Source organism: Juglans microcarpa x Juglans regia, chromosome 5D (assembly GCF_004785595.1).
Source record: "Juglans microcarpa x Juglans regia isolate MS1-56 chromosome 5D, Jm3101_v1.0, whole genome shotgun sequence".
Taxonomy (NCBI): Eukaryota; Viridiplantae; Streptophyta; class Magnoliopsida; order Fagales; family Juglandaceae; genus Juglans; species Juglans microcarpa x Juglans regia.
Window position 1 is genome coordinate 14,384,054 of NC_054602.1, and position 16,637 is coordinate 14,400,690.

The 16,637-nt window shown below is 38.9% G+C and overlaps 2 protein-coding genes and 1 long non-coding RNA gene across 3 annotated transcripts in view; 2 read left to right on the forward strand and 1 right to left on the reverse strand.

Annotated features, from left to right (window-relative positions):
* Positions 1-13,498, forward strand: LOC121264161 (protein SUPPRESSOR OF FRI 4-like). Its single transcript, XM_041167238.1, has 7 exons — positions 1-245; positions 1,711-1,811; positions 4,508-4,628; positions 4,805-5,241; positions 12,311-12,465; positions 12,545-12,598; positions 13,275-13,498. Exons 1-7 carry the CDS (start codon positions 52-54, stop codon positions 13,344-13,346), a joined length of 1,134 nt encoding a protein of 377 aa, XP_041023172.1. The 5' UTR covers positions 1-51; the 3' UTR covers positions 13,347-13,498.
* Positions 12,561-16,637, reverse strand: part of LOC121264162 — a 12,379-nt gene continuing 8,302 nt past the window's right edge. Inside the window, exon 3 of the long non-coding RNA XR_005940460.1 lies at positions 12,561-12,700. This is a non-coding gene — a long non-coding RNA (uncharacterized LOC121264162). The remainder of the gene's footprint in view (positions 12,701-16,637) is intronic.
* The window catches only part of LOC121264160 (GTP-binding protein ERG-like), a 20,518-nt gene continuing 19,711 nt past the window's right edge, over positions 15,831-16,637 (forward strand). The window contains exon 1 of the mRNA XM_041167237.1: positions 15,831-16,509. Coding sequence (XP_041023171.1) covers positions 16,003-16,509 — 507 coding nt within the window. The 5' untranslated portion in view covers positions 15,831-16,002. The remainder of the gene's footprint in view (positions 16,510-16,637) is intronic.

Genomic DNA, 16,637 nt, shown 5'->3' on the forward strand with positions numbered 1-16,637 from the left:
GACCTAATCGGAGGCAGAGATCATCAAAACGGGAGCGAGAAAAAGAAGAGAATGGGAAAGAAGAAGAAGAGGACGTCATCAAAGGTGTGGTGCTACTACTGTGACAGGGAGTTCGAGGATGAGAAGATACTCGTGCAGCACCAGAAGGCCAAGCACTTCAAGTGCCATGTCTGCCACAAGAAACTCTCCACCGCCGGTGGCATGATCATCCACGTTCTCCAGGTCCACAAGGAGTCCGTCACCAAGTATTTTTTTTTCCCGAAACCTTATAATCCCTACGTATGATACGCTTTAGTTTTGTTCCGTGGGTTCTTGGAGTTTTTCTTGATTAATTTTTTATACCATATGTGTTTTACAGCTCAAACTATTGGGGGGATTCTTAGGGTAACCATTGCGATTTTGAAGCTTTGAGCATGTTTGTTAAAACTGTTTTTATTAGGCTTTGAGGAGTGATGGTGTGATATAAATGCGTTTTAAGAAAACCAAACTATGCTGCTTCTATTTACTTTCGATCTTTTAAACCGGTGATAGACTGCCCTAAGCTTATTTTTATGAAAATAACTTTTTATCGGCATTATGTATTGAAAAAATCCCTTGGGATTCGCTCAATTAGCGAGAGCCCTGGTTTTGGGTATGCTCACCCAAGTCTAATGGCCTGTTTGGGATTGCGTTAGGAGTCTTAAAAAGTGCTGAAATAATTTTAAACGCTCTTTAATGGAAAAATTAGGTTATTTGGGTGATACATATTAAAATACTTTTTAATCTCAAATAAGCTAAAAAGTATGTTTGAGGAAAAACAACATTTTGATGCTCTCAAATGTGCTTTTCCAAATAATCTGGAATGTAGTTCAAATTTTAAAAATACTATCAAATGGGCGAAAATATCCATACAATTTTAAGATAATTACAATTTTCAAAGTTTCAAAGATATGGTCATAATCTTTAGAAAATCCAATGATCGTCATTTCTACATCAAAAAACCATCTTTTAATTTGTTCCAAACAAATGTAACATGTTTGAAAGTGCTTTAGACATATGGTTACTAAAAAGTAAATAACTTTTTAATAATAAAACTTATTACTTTAGCTTTAAGTTATAAACCCTAAAGCTTAAGCTTTATTTCCTACCGCAATCTTAAACATGCGCTAAGACTCGAACCAATGGGTGCAAACAACTTCTAGGGCCAAGTCCCATCAGTGGAAAGCTCATGAGTTACCTGAGCCGTGTGATGGAAGACATTACGCACATCAAGGGTTTAACTTTGTAAAAGACATGTTGTGTTTGCATTGTTTCCAGTTCCTCATCATATAAAAAATTCAGCATTATGAATTGAAGAGGAGTTGTGGGGGATATATGGTGACAATTAATGGAGGAAATTGATCAAGGTGTGTTTGTCAAATTAATAACTAAAATGAAAGCTCGTTATAAATTTTTCTTTTTATCAGAAAGCTTATTATAACTCAATCAGGGAGATCATTCATTAACTGTCTTAGATGTTTAGACTCTCGAGACATTAAAAGAATAGCAGGTCTCTTTGGCTTTAGTCTTATGTTGGGGTTTATTTATATTTGAAAAAAATTATTAGTTGACTGGGAAGTGGAAATTTTTCTTTTTGTAAATTTTGTTTTGTACATGGATTGACATTGGCTGCTTTGGGATTTTTAATCTAAGTAGTTTTTTGAAACTGTTGTGCTTATATGATGTTTGCAGAGTCCCTAATGCAAAACCTAGTAGAGAGTCCACAGATATTGAAATATATGGAATGCAAGGAATCCCTCCTGATGTCTTGGCTGCTCACTATGGAGAGGAAGGTGAGGGTGTTTGAAAAGCATGGACAAATATTTATTATCTCATTATTTTCAGTAATGAAAAATATTATATTTACAATAAAGGAAAATACGCCAACAATATTGCAAGACTTTCTATACCATTGATTTATTTTTCATCATTGTAATTATAGTGATTCTAAAAATTATTATTATCCCATCCTTTTCCTCTTACATTGTATTATCAACTCTCGAATTTGGAGCTTTGGAATTGGCTGATAAAGCTTATCATCAGTTAAGATTACATCATATTCTCTTGTTGGTTTTTCCAGGTGGCTTTATTAATAAGTAATGAAATTTTGTTAAAAGCACATTATGAGAAAGGATACACCTAACTACTGTAAAACATAAAAAGAGCTAAAGTTTTTAAATTCTAGAAAGCTAGTGAAATGGGAGCTAGTTTACATAGAGGGTATTGAATACAATGGCTTTTAACTTTGATACTGTCCTCTCTATTCTCATGATCTTCAAAAGTTTGGGCCTTGGCTTATTGTTAAATGCACCACTATATGAAATGGTTTCTATAGAGTTTTTTTAAATGCTTTAAATGAGGCCTTGGTGGGATCTTCAGTCTCAAGCGTGTTTGAGGACATAAGGAGATGCAATAGAAATTAATTTCTCACTGGAAATTAAGGAATTGTCGAGTATCCCGAGAAACCTAGAAGAAACCTAGAAGAAACATTCAGAATATAGATATTCCATAATCTTGGTATAGACGCACCACGGGCTGCCCCCACAGATTTTTACTTCATCTGGGGTTTTACTGCCTCTTTTGCCACTAGTTTCCAACCAAATTCAGACAACATTCTTTATTTATATCCATGTCTCCAGCTGTCACCTTATCTCGGAACTTCAGTGTGATTGTTGGCATGATATTTATTTCATGAGGTTTGTGGTTTCTTTTTCCATAGTTGCTACACTGCAAAATCTTTTCTTGGTTCTCTGTATCATCTGTAATAAACTTTACATTTGCAAGTGCTTCTTTTGCTGAAACTCTAGTTAGCTTGGAAACCTCTTGTGCATTTTTTTTTCTGTCCACTCTCTCTCTCTCTCTCTCTCTCTCTCTCTCTCTCTCTCTCCTTTCTTCTCTATTCTTGAATTCATCTTTTATAATGGTCATCTGTTAAAAGTAGACACAAAAGGACTGCTTCTGAACTTATACCCCATAGAACTGTCTACATGATACTGTTCCTTGGCCTGTAGGCCTGATAAAAGGTTAAGAGTCCTAGCTCTTTTGTTGTGTTATGTCAGTAACGGCTGTGCTTTTGAGTCAAGAGAAGGGTAAACAAACACATCCCATTGCACATGAAATTTAGGTTTACTGCTTAACCTAGTCTGGGAAATATTAAGAACTGAACTGGATTAAGAAGTATGTTTAACCCCTAGGGTTGGTTCAAGTGGTAAGATCTTTGGTCTTGGCGGTATGCTCCTTCTAGGTCTAAGGTTCGAACCCTTGGGTGCTAACAATTTTTAGAGGCCATCAGATTTGGGGAATTTCCACTTGAATTACTCGAAGTGCACTTGCTAGAAACTCTTTGCCGAGGACCTGTGCACCTTTGGGATTACTCGGGGCAGAGTTCCGGACACCTGGTGCCAATAAAAGAAAAGTATGTTTCTGGCTGAAGTAATATCCCCTATATGTAGGGGAAGGGAATCCCATAGTTTGGTGTGCAAGGTCCTCTTTAACATAAAAATTGGAATAACACAAGATTTATGGGCTGAAAGGATTAGGAAGCATGCCTTATTGGCAACTCCAATAAAAGTGGTAAACTGTCAATTGATAAACCCATGCATTTTTTGGTTGCGCTTAAATGCACTTGCCAAAATATTAGCGTGAAACACAAGTTTGGCGGGTGCTTATTTTTCTCCCAACTTATCTATTTGAGTAGCATCCATCCCACTGCACACTGGCATGTACAACCAAAGGGACAGGAACAGAATAAGAAAGTACAAGCATGCATAAGAAAGAAAGTGCAACTTCCAGGGATAGAAAACAGTTCATTGGATCCCAAGCAAATGGATCTTATAGTTTGCAGTTCTGTTTCCAGAGGAACAATTCTTCATGCATTTGACCAGTATTTTCATTTTAACTTATAGTTTGCAGATCTTTTTCCAGTGGGACAATTCTTTCATGTATTTGACCAGTTCTTTCCATTTTAATCATCAAATAAATTTTACTTCTTGTTTTTATCCCGTGAACTAGCACGCACAAGCAATGCTCTTGTATATGTCCCGTATACTTGGGCTTTTGCCTATTCTTATGATCAATAAAATTTTGTTTACCAGTAAAAGAAATTATTTATAGAAATAAAAATTCTTGTTAACTCCTGGTTTAGGTCTAAATTTTTAATGGGAGAACCAGCCTTTGAAAAGTTAGAAAATGGCTTGATGCTAATCTGAAGCAACATAAGCCTAATGCACCCGCATGAAAATGTATGCACCCACCCGCATGATAAAAACAGTATTGGCTTTCGGTGTGCTGATATGCATGCTTCTCCAGTCCTTGAAGTTCACATGCATATTTTTTCTATGGGTATTAGAAACTAATAAAATAAACATGGAAGGGATGCTATATGTGTCTTCCCTTTTAGTCCGATTACATCTGATAGAAAAAATTTCCAGAGAGGTTTTCCTTGGGAGGTTGTTTTTGCATATTAGTGACATTTGTGTTTCTTTTGCAGAAGGCGACGCTCCATCAAAAGTGGCTAAAGTGGATATCCCATCTACCTCACGTGGAGGCGTAGTGTTAGGATCATCGGGCATTGGATATCCTCAACCTACTTTGAGCACAATGCAGCCAATGTATGTTCTCTGTTTGAATTTTTCTCCCAAGATTTTCTGCTACACATTTATCTTGCATTTGATCTGATGTAAAAGTAGATCTGAATTTTCACCTTATCTTACAGCACTGAACACTGTTTTTAGGAGATCTCCACTCTAGCTAATGCCTTGACTTTTTTTTTTTTTTTTTTTTGGCGGGGTGTTGGTTATAGTTATAACTCTGCAGTACCAGTGCCTCCTGCTGCTTGGGCAGTTCGTCCTCGTCCCCAGCCTTGGTACCAACAGTATCCTGCAGTTTCAGTTCCTCCTCCTCCCCCATTGGGTTATGCACAACAGCCATTGTTTCCTGTGCAGAACATGAGGCCACCTTTACCATCAACCACATCACCTGTGCTACAGCCTTCACAGATTAATCCTCCAGGACTGCCCATATTCAATCCTGCCCCTGTATCACAACCATTGTTTCCTATTGTTGGGAACAACAATATGGCTACTCAGAGTTCACCCTTTTCTGCTCCCACGCTTTCGACAAGTATTCTATCAAGCTCTCCAACAGAAGTTAAAGGCTCAATTGACGCACATTCAGGTGCTAACACTTCCGTGACAAGCAATTACCAAGCACTAAGCATTCCAGGTTGGATATATCTTAAAATTGATTTATGTAAAAGGCTCTTTTGAATTTTGGTTTTCTATCAACTCTCCCATTTACTGATAAAAAAACATTTTAGAATATACCAATAAAATTGTAAGTTCAAATTTAAACAAACCATCATTCGTGAAATTATATCATTTTATATTCTTGATGTTGGGATATCATTGGTATCACTAGATGTTTCCGTATGTTATGTCGTGGACTGAGTATTGTTTAATCAGATGTGCTTAGATGTATCTTCATTGGAACACTTCTTTCCTTTCTCTCTCCTCCTTAGTTTCTCTCCGTACACTTTTCTCTTTTCTGTGTATTGGCGTTGAAGATGGTTTCCATGGATTTTTGATTGAGATTGAGATGATCTTTTTTAGTTTCTACATTTAAGGATTGGGTATAGAAAGGCAATCCTCATAGAAACGAAGTTGTTTGAGATAGTGCATGCAAGAAGTAGAGCATTTCGTATCATTGAGAGGGAAGGAAGGTGACTAAAGAGTTGGTAATCAGTTTCACCACTGCGAGATGTGTTGTGCAGTCTCTTGAAGGTTGTGGTCGAGTGGATGCCAAGAAGGATTACATTAAAACCTTCAGTTATGGCAGCAATGCCTATATTGCTCAGAGGTCCTCTAATGCTTTCGGTAGACATTTGGCCATTGTGGAATATAGAGGTGGTGGTAGGAGAAGCATCATCATTGTCCTAGAAGATGTTGGAGGTCTAGGCTAGAGAAGGCTGGCGTTGGAGCTCCGTTAGTTGAGTGGTGGTGGGGTGAAAGCTGCAGGGGAGAAGTATGGGAGGGAGGCTCCCAGCCATCTTTCTGTGCAGAATACCACCTCTGCCAAGACCTATGCTGAGGACATAGTTGGAGTTGTTCCAGCCTTGAGAGGAGCTGCTAGTAATCCAGATTTTGATTTGAAGGGCAATGATGGAATTTTAAAGGAGAAGGGCAAAGAGGAAAGCCATGGCAGAGATGTTTACACAAGAAGAGATGAAGGCTCTCTGATCAAGGGGAGAGTAGCTGAGAAGGTTTCCTTACTTAGAATAAAGGAGGAACTTATAGCTGAGAGGGAAAGGCTCACGAGGTTAGTTGATAGTATTGACTTGGATCTGGGCATGGATCAGGGGCCTGAAATAGCCCGTGGTGCCCCTGAGGCTTTGAGCACACAAGTGGTTGGGCCTAAGCCTTTGGGCCCGCAGAAGGACACGGGGGAAAGTAAAAAACGGGGAGAGCTAATAAGAACTGGGTTGGTTAGCATGTAGGCCCATCAACGTATGAGGTTGGCCTGAGAAGCAGGCCTGGAGATGGAGGCCCAAGTTTTCAGGCCCATCAATGTATGAGGTTGGGTCCTCATTCGGTGCTTCTCTACCGGCGATTGACACCCATCGGACGAGGCCACCACAGACTTGGTCGACGGAGGTAGGCAAACAGGTGGCTGGTCTCCTGGACGAGGGGTAGTGACGGCGGCGCCGTGGTCAAACACTAGGGAAACTGGTCTAGCTTTCGAGGCAAAAAACGCTAACTACTTTGGTCCAACAGTCACGGAATCACCATAGACCGTGCCTTCGGCTAAAATGATGGCCCTCTCAAGATCAGAAATGGACCCTAAGAGGTGAGGGGTGGTGAGGCTGACAAGGAGGCAACATGAAGCCCTTTGGTGTTGGTTCCTTTTGATTCCTTTAGGACTGAAGGAGAGTTTGATAGTGTGGGGACGGCAGATATAGTTCCCTTGGTGTGTGAAGATGTGTGCTACTGGGACGACCCATTCCCACTGCTATCCCTGCATCCGTTCAAGAACAGTAATCCTCAGGCTTCAAATTGGGTCTTGAACAAGGCAAAGGATATGCAATTCAGTATGGGGATTTTATGCGATGGTTTTGAGGACCAGCTCATTGCCCTCCTTGTAGCTATAGAAGCAGGAAAGAACAGTATGGGATCACCCAGGGAGCTCGCATCAGCAAAGAAGCGAGCAAGAGAACTCCAAAGACTTGACTGGATAGTAAATGATGGAGCAAGTGGAAAGAGCTCTAACCGGGGAAGACTGAGGGGAAGGGCAAAGGATGTGGTTTTATGAAACCAAAGATTGTTTCTTAGAATGTAAGGGGGCTGAATGAGCAAGATAAATGCCTTATGGTTAGAAATCAGCTTCGTAAATGGAAGGTGGACGTTGTATGTTTACAAGAAACGAAACTTATAGTTATTTCTCTTCATATCATTAGAAGTCTGTGGGGTTGTAGTCAAGTGGGATGGCATTATTTACCATCCAAGGGAGCATCTGGGGGCATACTAGTAATGTGGGATCGGAGAGTGGTGGAGAAAATGGAAGATTTTTTGGGAGATTACGTGGCGGCATGCTCGTTTAAGAATGTCATGGATGGGTATCAGTGGGCTTTTGCCGGAGTTTATGGGCCTAATCTTGATTGGTCCATAAGTTCACTATGGGATGAGTTGGCGGGTATTGGCAGCATATGGGACCTACCTTGGTGTCTCGGAGGTGACTTCAACGTCACTCGTTTTTCGAGTGAGAGATCGGGTGGTTTGGGTTTCAACCCACCTATGGTAGATTTCTCTAACTTCATCTCTGAACAAAATTTATAGGTTCTTCCTCTTGCAGGTGGCTCTTTCACTTGTTCTAGCAACCGAGATCTTCCATCTTGGTCAAGGCTTGACATATTTCTAATCTCACCGGATTGGGAGGCTCATTATCCGGACCTCATTCAGAAGAGATTACCCAGGTTATGTTCGGACCACTTTCCCATCCTTTTGAACTGTGGAGGCATTTGAAGAGGTCCAAGGTACTTCAAATTTGAGAACATGTGGTTGAAGTCTAATGGTTTTCTGGACAGAATACGTCAATGGTGGTCATCTTACCATTTTCATGGCAATTCTAGTTATATTCTGGCTGTAAGTTAAAGTCTTTGAAAAAAGATTTGAAGGAGTGGAATGCACAAGAGTTTGGTAATGTAGAAAGCCAAAAAATTGTTCTCTTGGAGGAGCTTATGGGGTTGGAGGGTGTGGAAAAGGAGAGGGTACTATCTGAAACCGAGCGGGGGCGCAAAACTCAGGTGACTGCGGACATTGAACGAATCTCTTTTTGGAAGAAATATCTTGGCGACAAAAACCACATGCTTTATGGTTGAAGGAAGGGGATAGATGCATCAAGTTCTTCCACCAGGTGGCCAACTTGCATAGGCGGAACAATGCTATAGAAAACTCCGATAATAGACAAGGCGGCCTCATCCAACCAAACCGAGATTTCAGATCACATTGTCAATTACTATGATAAGTTGTTTTTGGAACAGTTTTCGCGGAGGTCGAGACTTGATGGGCTGGCTTTTGATGTTCTTGATCCGCAGGCTTTGGAACAACTTGAAAGGTCGTATGAGGGGTAGAGGTCAGATTGGTAGTTAAAGGTATGGCGGGCAACAAAACCCCAGGCCCTGATGGCTTTACCATGGCCTTTTTTCAAACTTGTTGGGATGTACTTAAAGAAGATGTCATGGGGGTTTTCAATGAATTTCATGGAAGTGGCGGTTCGAGAAAAGTCTCAATGCAACCTTTTTAGCACTCATCCTTAAAAAGACCGGCGTAGTAGAGGTGAAAGATTTTAGTCCCATTAGCCTGGTGAGTGGGTTATACAAAATTTTATCCAAAGTATTGGCGAACAAGATGAGCAAGGTGATGGAAAGTTTGATTTCGAAGCCTCAAAATGCCTTTGCTCAAGGTAGGCAAATCCTTGACTCAGTACTTATTGTCAATGAATGCCTAGAGAGTCGTATTAAGTCAGGAGAGTTGGGACTTCTATGCAAGTTGGACATGGAGAAAGCTTATGATCACGTCAATTGGGGCTTCTTACTTTATATACTTGAGAGATGTGGCTTTGGCACTAAATGGTGTACTTGGATCCATTATTGTATCTCTACGACTTGTTTTTCTGTATTGGTGAATGGCACGTCAAAAGGCTTTTTCAAAAGCTCCCGAGGATTGCGACATGGGGATCCCCTTTCTCCACTTCTCTTTGTTTCTTTGATGGAAGCTTTTAGTAAGATGATTGCAGGGGCGGTGGCGGGTGGTTTCTTATCAGGATTCTCAGTTGGTGAGGCAGCCTCAGGTTCGCTCAACATCTCACATTTATCGTTTGCTGATGATACTCTAATCTTTAGTGATGCCAGACATGAGCAAATTCGAGCTTTGAGGGCTTTTTTATTATGCTTCTAGGCTGTGTCAGAGTTGAAGGTGAATCTGGCCAAATCTGAGGTAGTGTCAGTGGGGCTTGTACCCAATGTGGAGAGTTTGGCGTCCATATTGGATTGCAAGATATCTCAGCTACCCATGAAATATCTTGGTCTTCCGTTGGGTGCGGCTTTTAAATCAAAATCCATGTGGGATGATGTGCTAGAAAAAATGGAAAGGAAATTAGCCGGTTGGAATCGGATGTACTCATCCAAAGGGGGTCAAGTGACTCTCATCAAGAGCACTCTTTCTAACTTACCAACATACTTCCTCTCATTATTCCTGCTTCCTGCTAAGGTGGCTCATCGCATGGAGAAACTTCAACGTGATTTCCTTTGGGGAGGGATAAAGGATGAGTTTAAATTCCACTTGGTGAAATGGGCCACAATTTGTTCTCCCATCAAAGAAGGAGGCCTGGGAATTTGGAATTTGAAATCTTTCAATAATGCTTTGCTGGGCAAATGATTATGGAGATATCACAATGAACGGGAGGCCTTGTGGCGAACCGTCATTGCTTTGAAGCATGGAGAATCATGGTGAGGTTGGTGTTCCAATTAGGTGAGTGGGCCTCATGGAGTTGGGCTTTGGAAACATATTAGAAGAGGTTGGGATACATATGCAGCACATACGTGTTTCAAAGTTGGAAATGGAGTGAAGGTAAAATTTTGGCATGATTTATGGTGTCATGATCGGGCACTCAAGGAAGTTTTTCCTCAAGTTTATGGCTTAGCAAGAAGAAAAGAGGCGTCAATAGCGGATTTAGTTATCATCTCCAATGGCCTTCCACAATGGAACATTACTTTCCATAGAGATGCACAAGACTGGAAAATGGATGAATTTTCGGTGTTCTTTGACCAGGTGTACTCCACTCGTGTGTCGGGTGAAGGTGAAGACAAGATTTATTGGCGTCCTTCTAAGAAGGGAGTTTTCACAGCCCGTTCTTTCTACCATTCTTTGACCATGCACACCTCAGCCCGTTCTTTTCCATGGAAGAGCATCTGGAGGACAAAGGCACCTCTAAAGGCAGCCTTTTTTGTTTGGACTGCCTCTTTGGGGAAGATTCTTACTATAGACAACCTGAGGAAACGTGGAATCATAGTTATGGACTGGTGTTATATGTGCAAGAAGAGGGGCGAGTTCACTGACCATCTATTACTACATTGTGAGATTGTCAGGATCTTGTGGAATGAAGTTTTTGTTCGATTGGGTTTAGCTTGGGTGATGCTGGAAAGGGTATGATGACTTTCTAGCCTCGTGGAGAGGTATTCAAAGCAACTCGCAAATTGCATCCATATGGAAAATGATACCTATATGTCTATGGTGGTGCATTTGGAGGGAGCGGAACGCAAGAAGCTTTGAAGATCAAGAGCGATCGATGGAAGAGCTTAGAAATTTGTTTTTCAATACTTTGCTTCATTGGTCGATTGTAATTGATTTCCATGGCATGTCTTTTCATAAATTCCTTGTATCTCTAAACTAGCACGCATAGGCGTTGCTCTTGTATATGTCCCGTATACACTTGGGCATTTTGCCTTTTTTTTATCAATAAAAATTTGTTTACCGATTAAAAAAAAAAAAAATGTATCTTCTATAAATTATTTGTATAGGATCCTCTGCTTTCTTCTTCAGAAACAGTATAGCTATCAGGCTATGAATTTCATGCATGTATCGCCTCTTGACAGTATGGATTTATTGCTTGCTTGCCTAAGGGCTGTGTGATGCCCATGTTTTTTTGGTACCATATAAAATTAGACTACATTGTCTTTTTAGGACTTTAAACAGAGGAGTCTCCCGCTTCTGGTATGATTTTCAATTGATTTGTTAAATTTAGGAGATTCCTTGTTTCTCTCTTTTATTTATGTTTCTTATTTTTCTTGTGTAGTTGCTATGCAATTTATTGTGTCAATAGGTATATGTAAGATTTAGATATTGCCTGTAGATGTTTGTCAAAGGATAAAAAAAAAAAAAATCCTAAAAACATAGAAACGATGCACCTCACAAGATAAGTTCCATCATGATGTTTAAAGAATACTTTTTTTTTTTTTTAATCTTGACCATATTTACCTTAAGTTTCTCAATCTCACCCTGTACCACTTGGCCAATCTTCCATTGCTCTTGTATCTCTTACTTTGTACACTTAACTTTAGTCTCTACACATATGTTGAGGAGTAAATTGGTCTCTACTCTGTTATTTTTGTAATCTCTCTCTCTCTCTCTCTCTCTCTCTCTCTCTCTGTGCATAGACATAAAACCAATCCCTAAGGCTTGGCTCAAGTGGTAAAGGCCTTGAGTTCGGGGGTATGCTCCCCCTAGGTCTAAGGTTCAAATCCCATTGGGTGCAAACAATCTCTAGGAGCCATCAAATTGGGGATTTTCCTTGAATTACCCGAGGTGCACTTGCGGGAAACTCCTTGTCGAGGGCCTGTGCACCCCCGGGATTAGTTGGGACACTGTTCATGGACACCTGGTGCCAATAAAAAAAAAAAAGCATAGACATAAAACCATCACCTAATATATATGTGAACAAAGTGTTCTTTTATGAGAAACTTTGCTGCTGCTGCTGTGTGTTTTGGGCCTGCTATTGGTATCAATGCTACACCAGTTTGATTTGTTTTCTTTTTAAGGCGTCTTGTAATTTTAAACTGCTTTCATTGGATTCATTGGATACCACTATTTCTAGAAGTTGAACTTTGATACTTGTGTCACACTGTTCTGCTGTGTACTTGCCCTATGTTCATCTTCCATTCCTAATTGGCGCCTTTGTTGTTTATAATTATGTTGATTTTGTGAATCTTTGTAATTTAATGCATTTTTTACACTTACTCTAGGCGGGCCATTGATCAATTCACATTCTTATGCATCTGGTCCAAATACTGCTGGTCCTTCAATTGGACCACCCCCAGTAATTGCAAACAAAGCTCCTGCTACACAGCCAGCCACTAATGAGGTCTATCTAGTTTGGGATGACGAGGCAATGTCCATGGTTAGTCCCTTCCCCCACTTAAAAGTCTGTAAAGGATGCTTTTGACTATTATAATTCTTACTAAATGTGGCTATTGCAGGAGGAAAGAAGAATGTCCTTAATGAAGTATCAGGTGCATGATGAAACTAGCCAGGTAAGTTGTACTACTCTTTAAACTATGGAGTTGCTTTCGCATCTAACCAGATCGTAGGCTTTGCTTTTTAGCGTTTTCAGATTCGATTTTTATGCTTTCTTTCTTATTTAGAGAGATATTTTCAAATTTTTCCTCTTCAAAAGTGTTACACACTTGTTTAAGAATGTGCGAAGTCATTTAATCATTGTGTTTTTCTTCTGTTAACCCATTCGGTTGATGGACATGTAAACTGCCATTCGGTTTGCATGCAATGCCACCACTCTTGTGGGTATCAAAATATGCAAGTAGGTATTTACATTATTTTTGCTGGTAATTAGTAATTATTTCGTCAAGCTTGCTTCCAGGATTCTCGAACCTAGCATTGTAGTCAGTCAAGAGCAATGTGTATGTATTTTCTCTTGAGATTTGGATTTACCTGTTGTTATTCAATCTCCTATGCTTGATTCCGAAGTTTGGGGTTTTGGGTGGAACAAGGTGTTAACCATCAGATTTTTGCCTATTCATACAATTTGTTTTATGGTCGATCAGTGAATTTCAGACTTGACCAGGTCAGCTTCTTTTGCAAAGTTTGGTATCTCTTGCTTAGGACCAAGCTTTATGACATATCTGGTTTGCCCAAGTAGTTGATAGACATGGTTTCTTTCTGATTGTCCGTATGGTAATTTATATGTTTCAGATGAGCTCTATTGATGCAGCCATAGACAAAAGAATATTGGAGAGCAGGCTAGCTGGTCGAATGGCCTTTTAAAAATCAAATGGATGAAATGTTTCTGTCAATGCATTGTGCCTAAAACATTGTCGGCAGTCATTTTAACAGCAAGGCAATGCCTTGATCTTGGTTCTCACCGACGTCTTGTAATTGGCCACTCAAAATTTATTCGTGTCTTGTATTCTTAGCAAGAGAGGTTGGAAGGAGCAATTTTTAGTTTATTTTATTTTATTTTTATGTAGGGAATGAGTTTTTTCCTTTCATATTATTTTTTCTTCTATCCTTGAAAATGAGAAAATTGCAATTTGCTTCTGCTTGAAGTGTGTGTTTGTGCGCGCGCGTGCGGTCCTTCCGGGTGTAAGTAAATACAGTCGAGTTCAAATTTTTCATCAAGTTGGATTTTATGTTCACCAACAATTCATTTATATTTGAGTGAGTTGAAGTTGGATTATTTGCATTATATCTTATAATTTTATCTACAAATTTTGTCTTTTTGTTAATATATTTATAAAGTTTATATATGCATATATCAATGACTATATTTATAAATATTTAAGTATCTTGGTTAGTGATTTCCTATAATCTATTTAAATATTAGAAATATTCTCATTATAAATATAAATATAAATATAATATTATTAAAAATAATAATACAAAATTATTTGAGCTTTTACGAGTCGAGTTGAGCTGTTATATCATATAGATAGATAGCGGTACCATTTTACCAGGTCTAGAAGGCTCGGATGGATGTCGGTGAGATATGGGTTTGAGAGCTTGATGGGTTTGAGTGTATTGGTGGGCGAAGAGGTGTGCTGTGATCTAGGGTTGGCTAATTTGGCCGAGGAAGAGATGATTCTCAAAGCTGAGCTTCTGCAAGCCATCGGTGAGAGAGAGTACTCGAATCAATTACTCCTCTCCATCAAGTAACCATCGAGATCATCACGATGCCGGCTAGGGTTTCGTAGAATCGTTGCTAGGGTTGAGAGAGGAGGGAGGGGGGGGGGGTTCCGGGGTCACGGGCCGAAGGATCGAGATTTTTTTTTGCCTTTTATACAAATTCGGTTATACCGGGTTATGAATACGAAACCCGGGTTTCATACCTGGGTCTGGACCGGATATATCCGGTTTTTATAATACGGGTTCCCGCCCGGATTTGATCCGAGTCGGAACCCGTAACTGGAACCCGGTTATCTGGGTTCCGGACCGGGCTGGAAAAAAATCTGGCCTGGATGAACAGTCCTAGTTATATGACTAATATTGTTTAATAATCTATCATAATTTTATATTTGTGAACGATTTATTTAATAAATGAATTGAGTTAAATTCAAATTTGAATTGGTTTATTTTAAGTGACTTATTGAGTAGTCTTGTTTATTTGCAGTCCTATCTGCCGTAATATTTCTTTAAATAAGAGGAATCAGAGATATAGTTTGATGAAAATGTATATTTTCTGGAATTATTAATCAAACTTAAGTCTTAAAGCATGAGAGAGATAGATAATGAAACGGATCTAATAATATTTATTAAATATTTATGATTATTCAAAAAATTGGTGTAGACAAATATAAATAGTGTGAGATCTATTATTTATTGAGGAGTTTTGTTATATACAGTTATTTTTGTGTATTTTTTACGCACTCTATTGATGTGATTGGTCAAAAATAATTATTTTATATTAAAAAAAGTGATGCCTTCAATCACATTAATAGAATAGACAAAGAGTACGAAAAAATAATACATTTTTGTAAGGGTAAAGCTACTATGCCGCCCAGGCATTTTTTTTCCTTTTTTTTCACATTTTTTAATATTTTTAAATATTTTTAAAAAATAAAAAAATATTAATAGATTTAAAATTACTTTCTTAATTACTAAATAAATATGTATATATAAAAATAAAATTCAACCAGCAATGAACTAGGGTGGTCAAATATAGGTGACAAAGAACTTTTCCCTTTTTGTTATCTTCTCCTCTTAGAGCACTAGCATTGGACTCATTAAATGAGTCAAATCTTTAAAATTTGATGATTTTAGCTTTAAAATCTTGGCATTAGATTTACTATATGCTCAAATGTCAAGTTTTTAGTTACAATACATTTCTCTTCATTTTCAAATTTGAAGACTCACTATTCACACTCTATAACTATTATTTTATTAACTTAAATTATTATTTTCCAATTTTGAGCCACAATATATTTAAGTTGGAAAATAATAATTTAAGTATCAAATTAAATTATTAATTAACATATATTTAGTATAATTGTAAAATATGAAAAAAATAAATTAAAAATATTATTATTAATAAAATAATATTATATTATTATTTTGATTAATCCAATAACTAATTCAATATAGAGTTATGGATAGAGGGGTTTTAGATTTATGAAAATTTTTTATCAAATTTTAAAGATAAATATAATGAATCCAACTCCGTCTGAAAAGTCAAAAAAATCCAAATGCCATGTAATAAAATTTACCCGAAAACGAAAAACGAAAAACTTTAAACAATGAAGAATTTAAACAAACAAGCCAAAACCCAAAACCCTGAAAGTCTGAAACTCCAAAATCCAGCGCTCTGCAACGCATACCTCCGCAAAACCATCAGCACCTTTCATATATACTTCTACACTACAAGTTCCGAGCAAACCTTTCTCGCTCGCTCGCATTCTCTACATGTTGTGTCTATAGAAGCTGAGATATGAAAGCTTTGAGAGCTCTGAGAACCCTCGCGACCTTCCCTCCAAAACCCTACAGAACTCCTCTCCATCCAACCTTTCTTCTTCAATTTTACTCAGCCCAGCCTCAAGAAGACGATAACGCACACTCACGTACGTTCTCAGACTCTGAAAATGGCTCAGACTCAGTCTTTGACAGTGACCATTACACATTACCAACCATTAATTCGGAACCCAACACTGAAACCGCTCAGCAGCCCACTTGGGACGAGAAATATAGAGAAAAAGCTGATCAGTTAATCTTCGGAAAGGAGACCCAGAAAGGAAAATTGAGGATTTTGGAGAAAGAGGAGGAGAGGAGGAGGAGAGTGCTTGCCAAGGTGCTGCTCGAGGCAGCGTTACAGGCAGCGGACGATGAGGTGGGGGAGGAAGATGAGGAGGCGGTAGTGAAGGAGGAGGACCAGAAGTCATTGTCGGTCGGGATAATCGGTGCTCCAAATGCTGGGAAGTCTGCACTGACGAACTACATGGTTGGTTTTATCGGCAACTAACTTAGCATTTGGATATTTGAATTTTTCGGATCATAGCTTGGTTATATGGTTTTGAACGAAGAGTATTTTGAGTCTGTGACTTTATGATATACGACAGGGACTGTGGT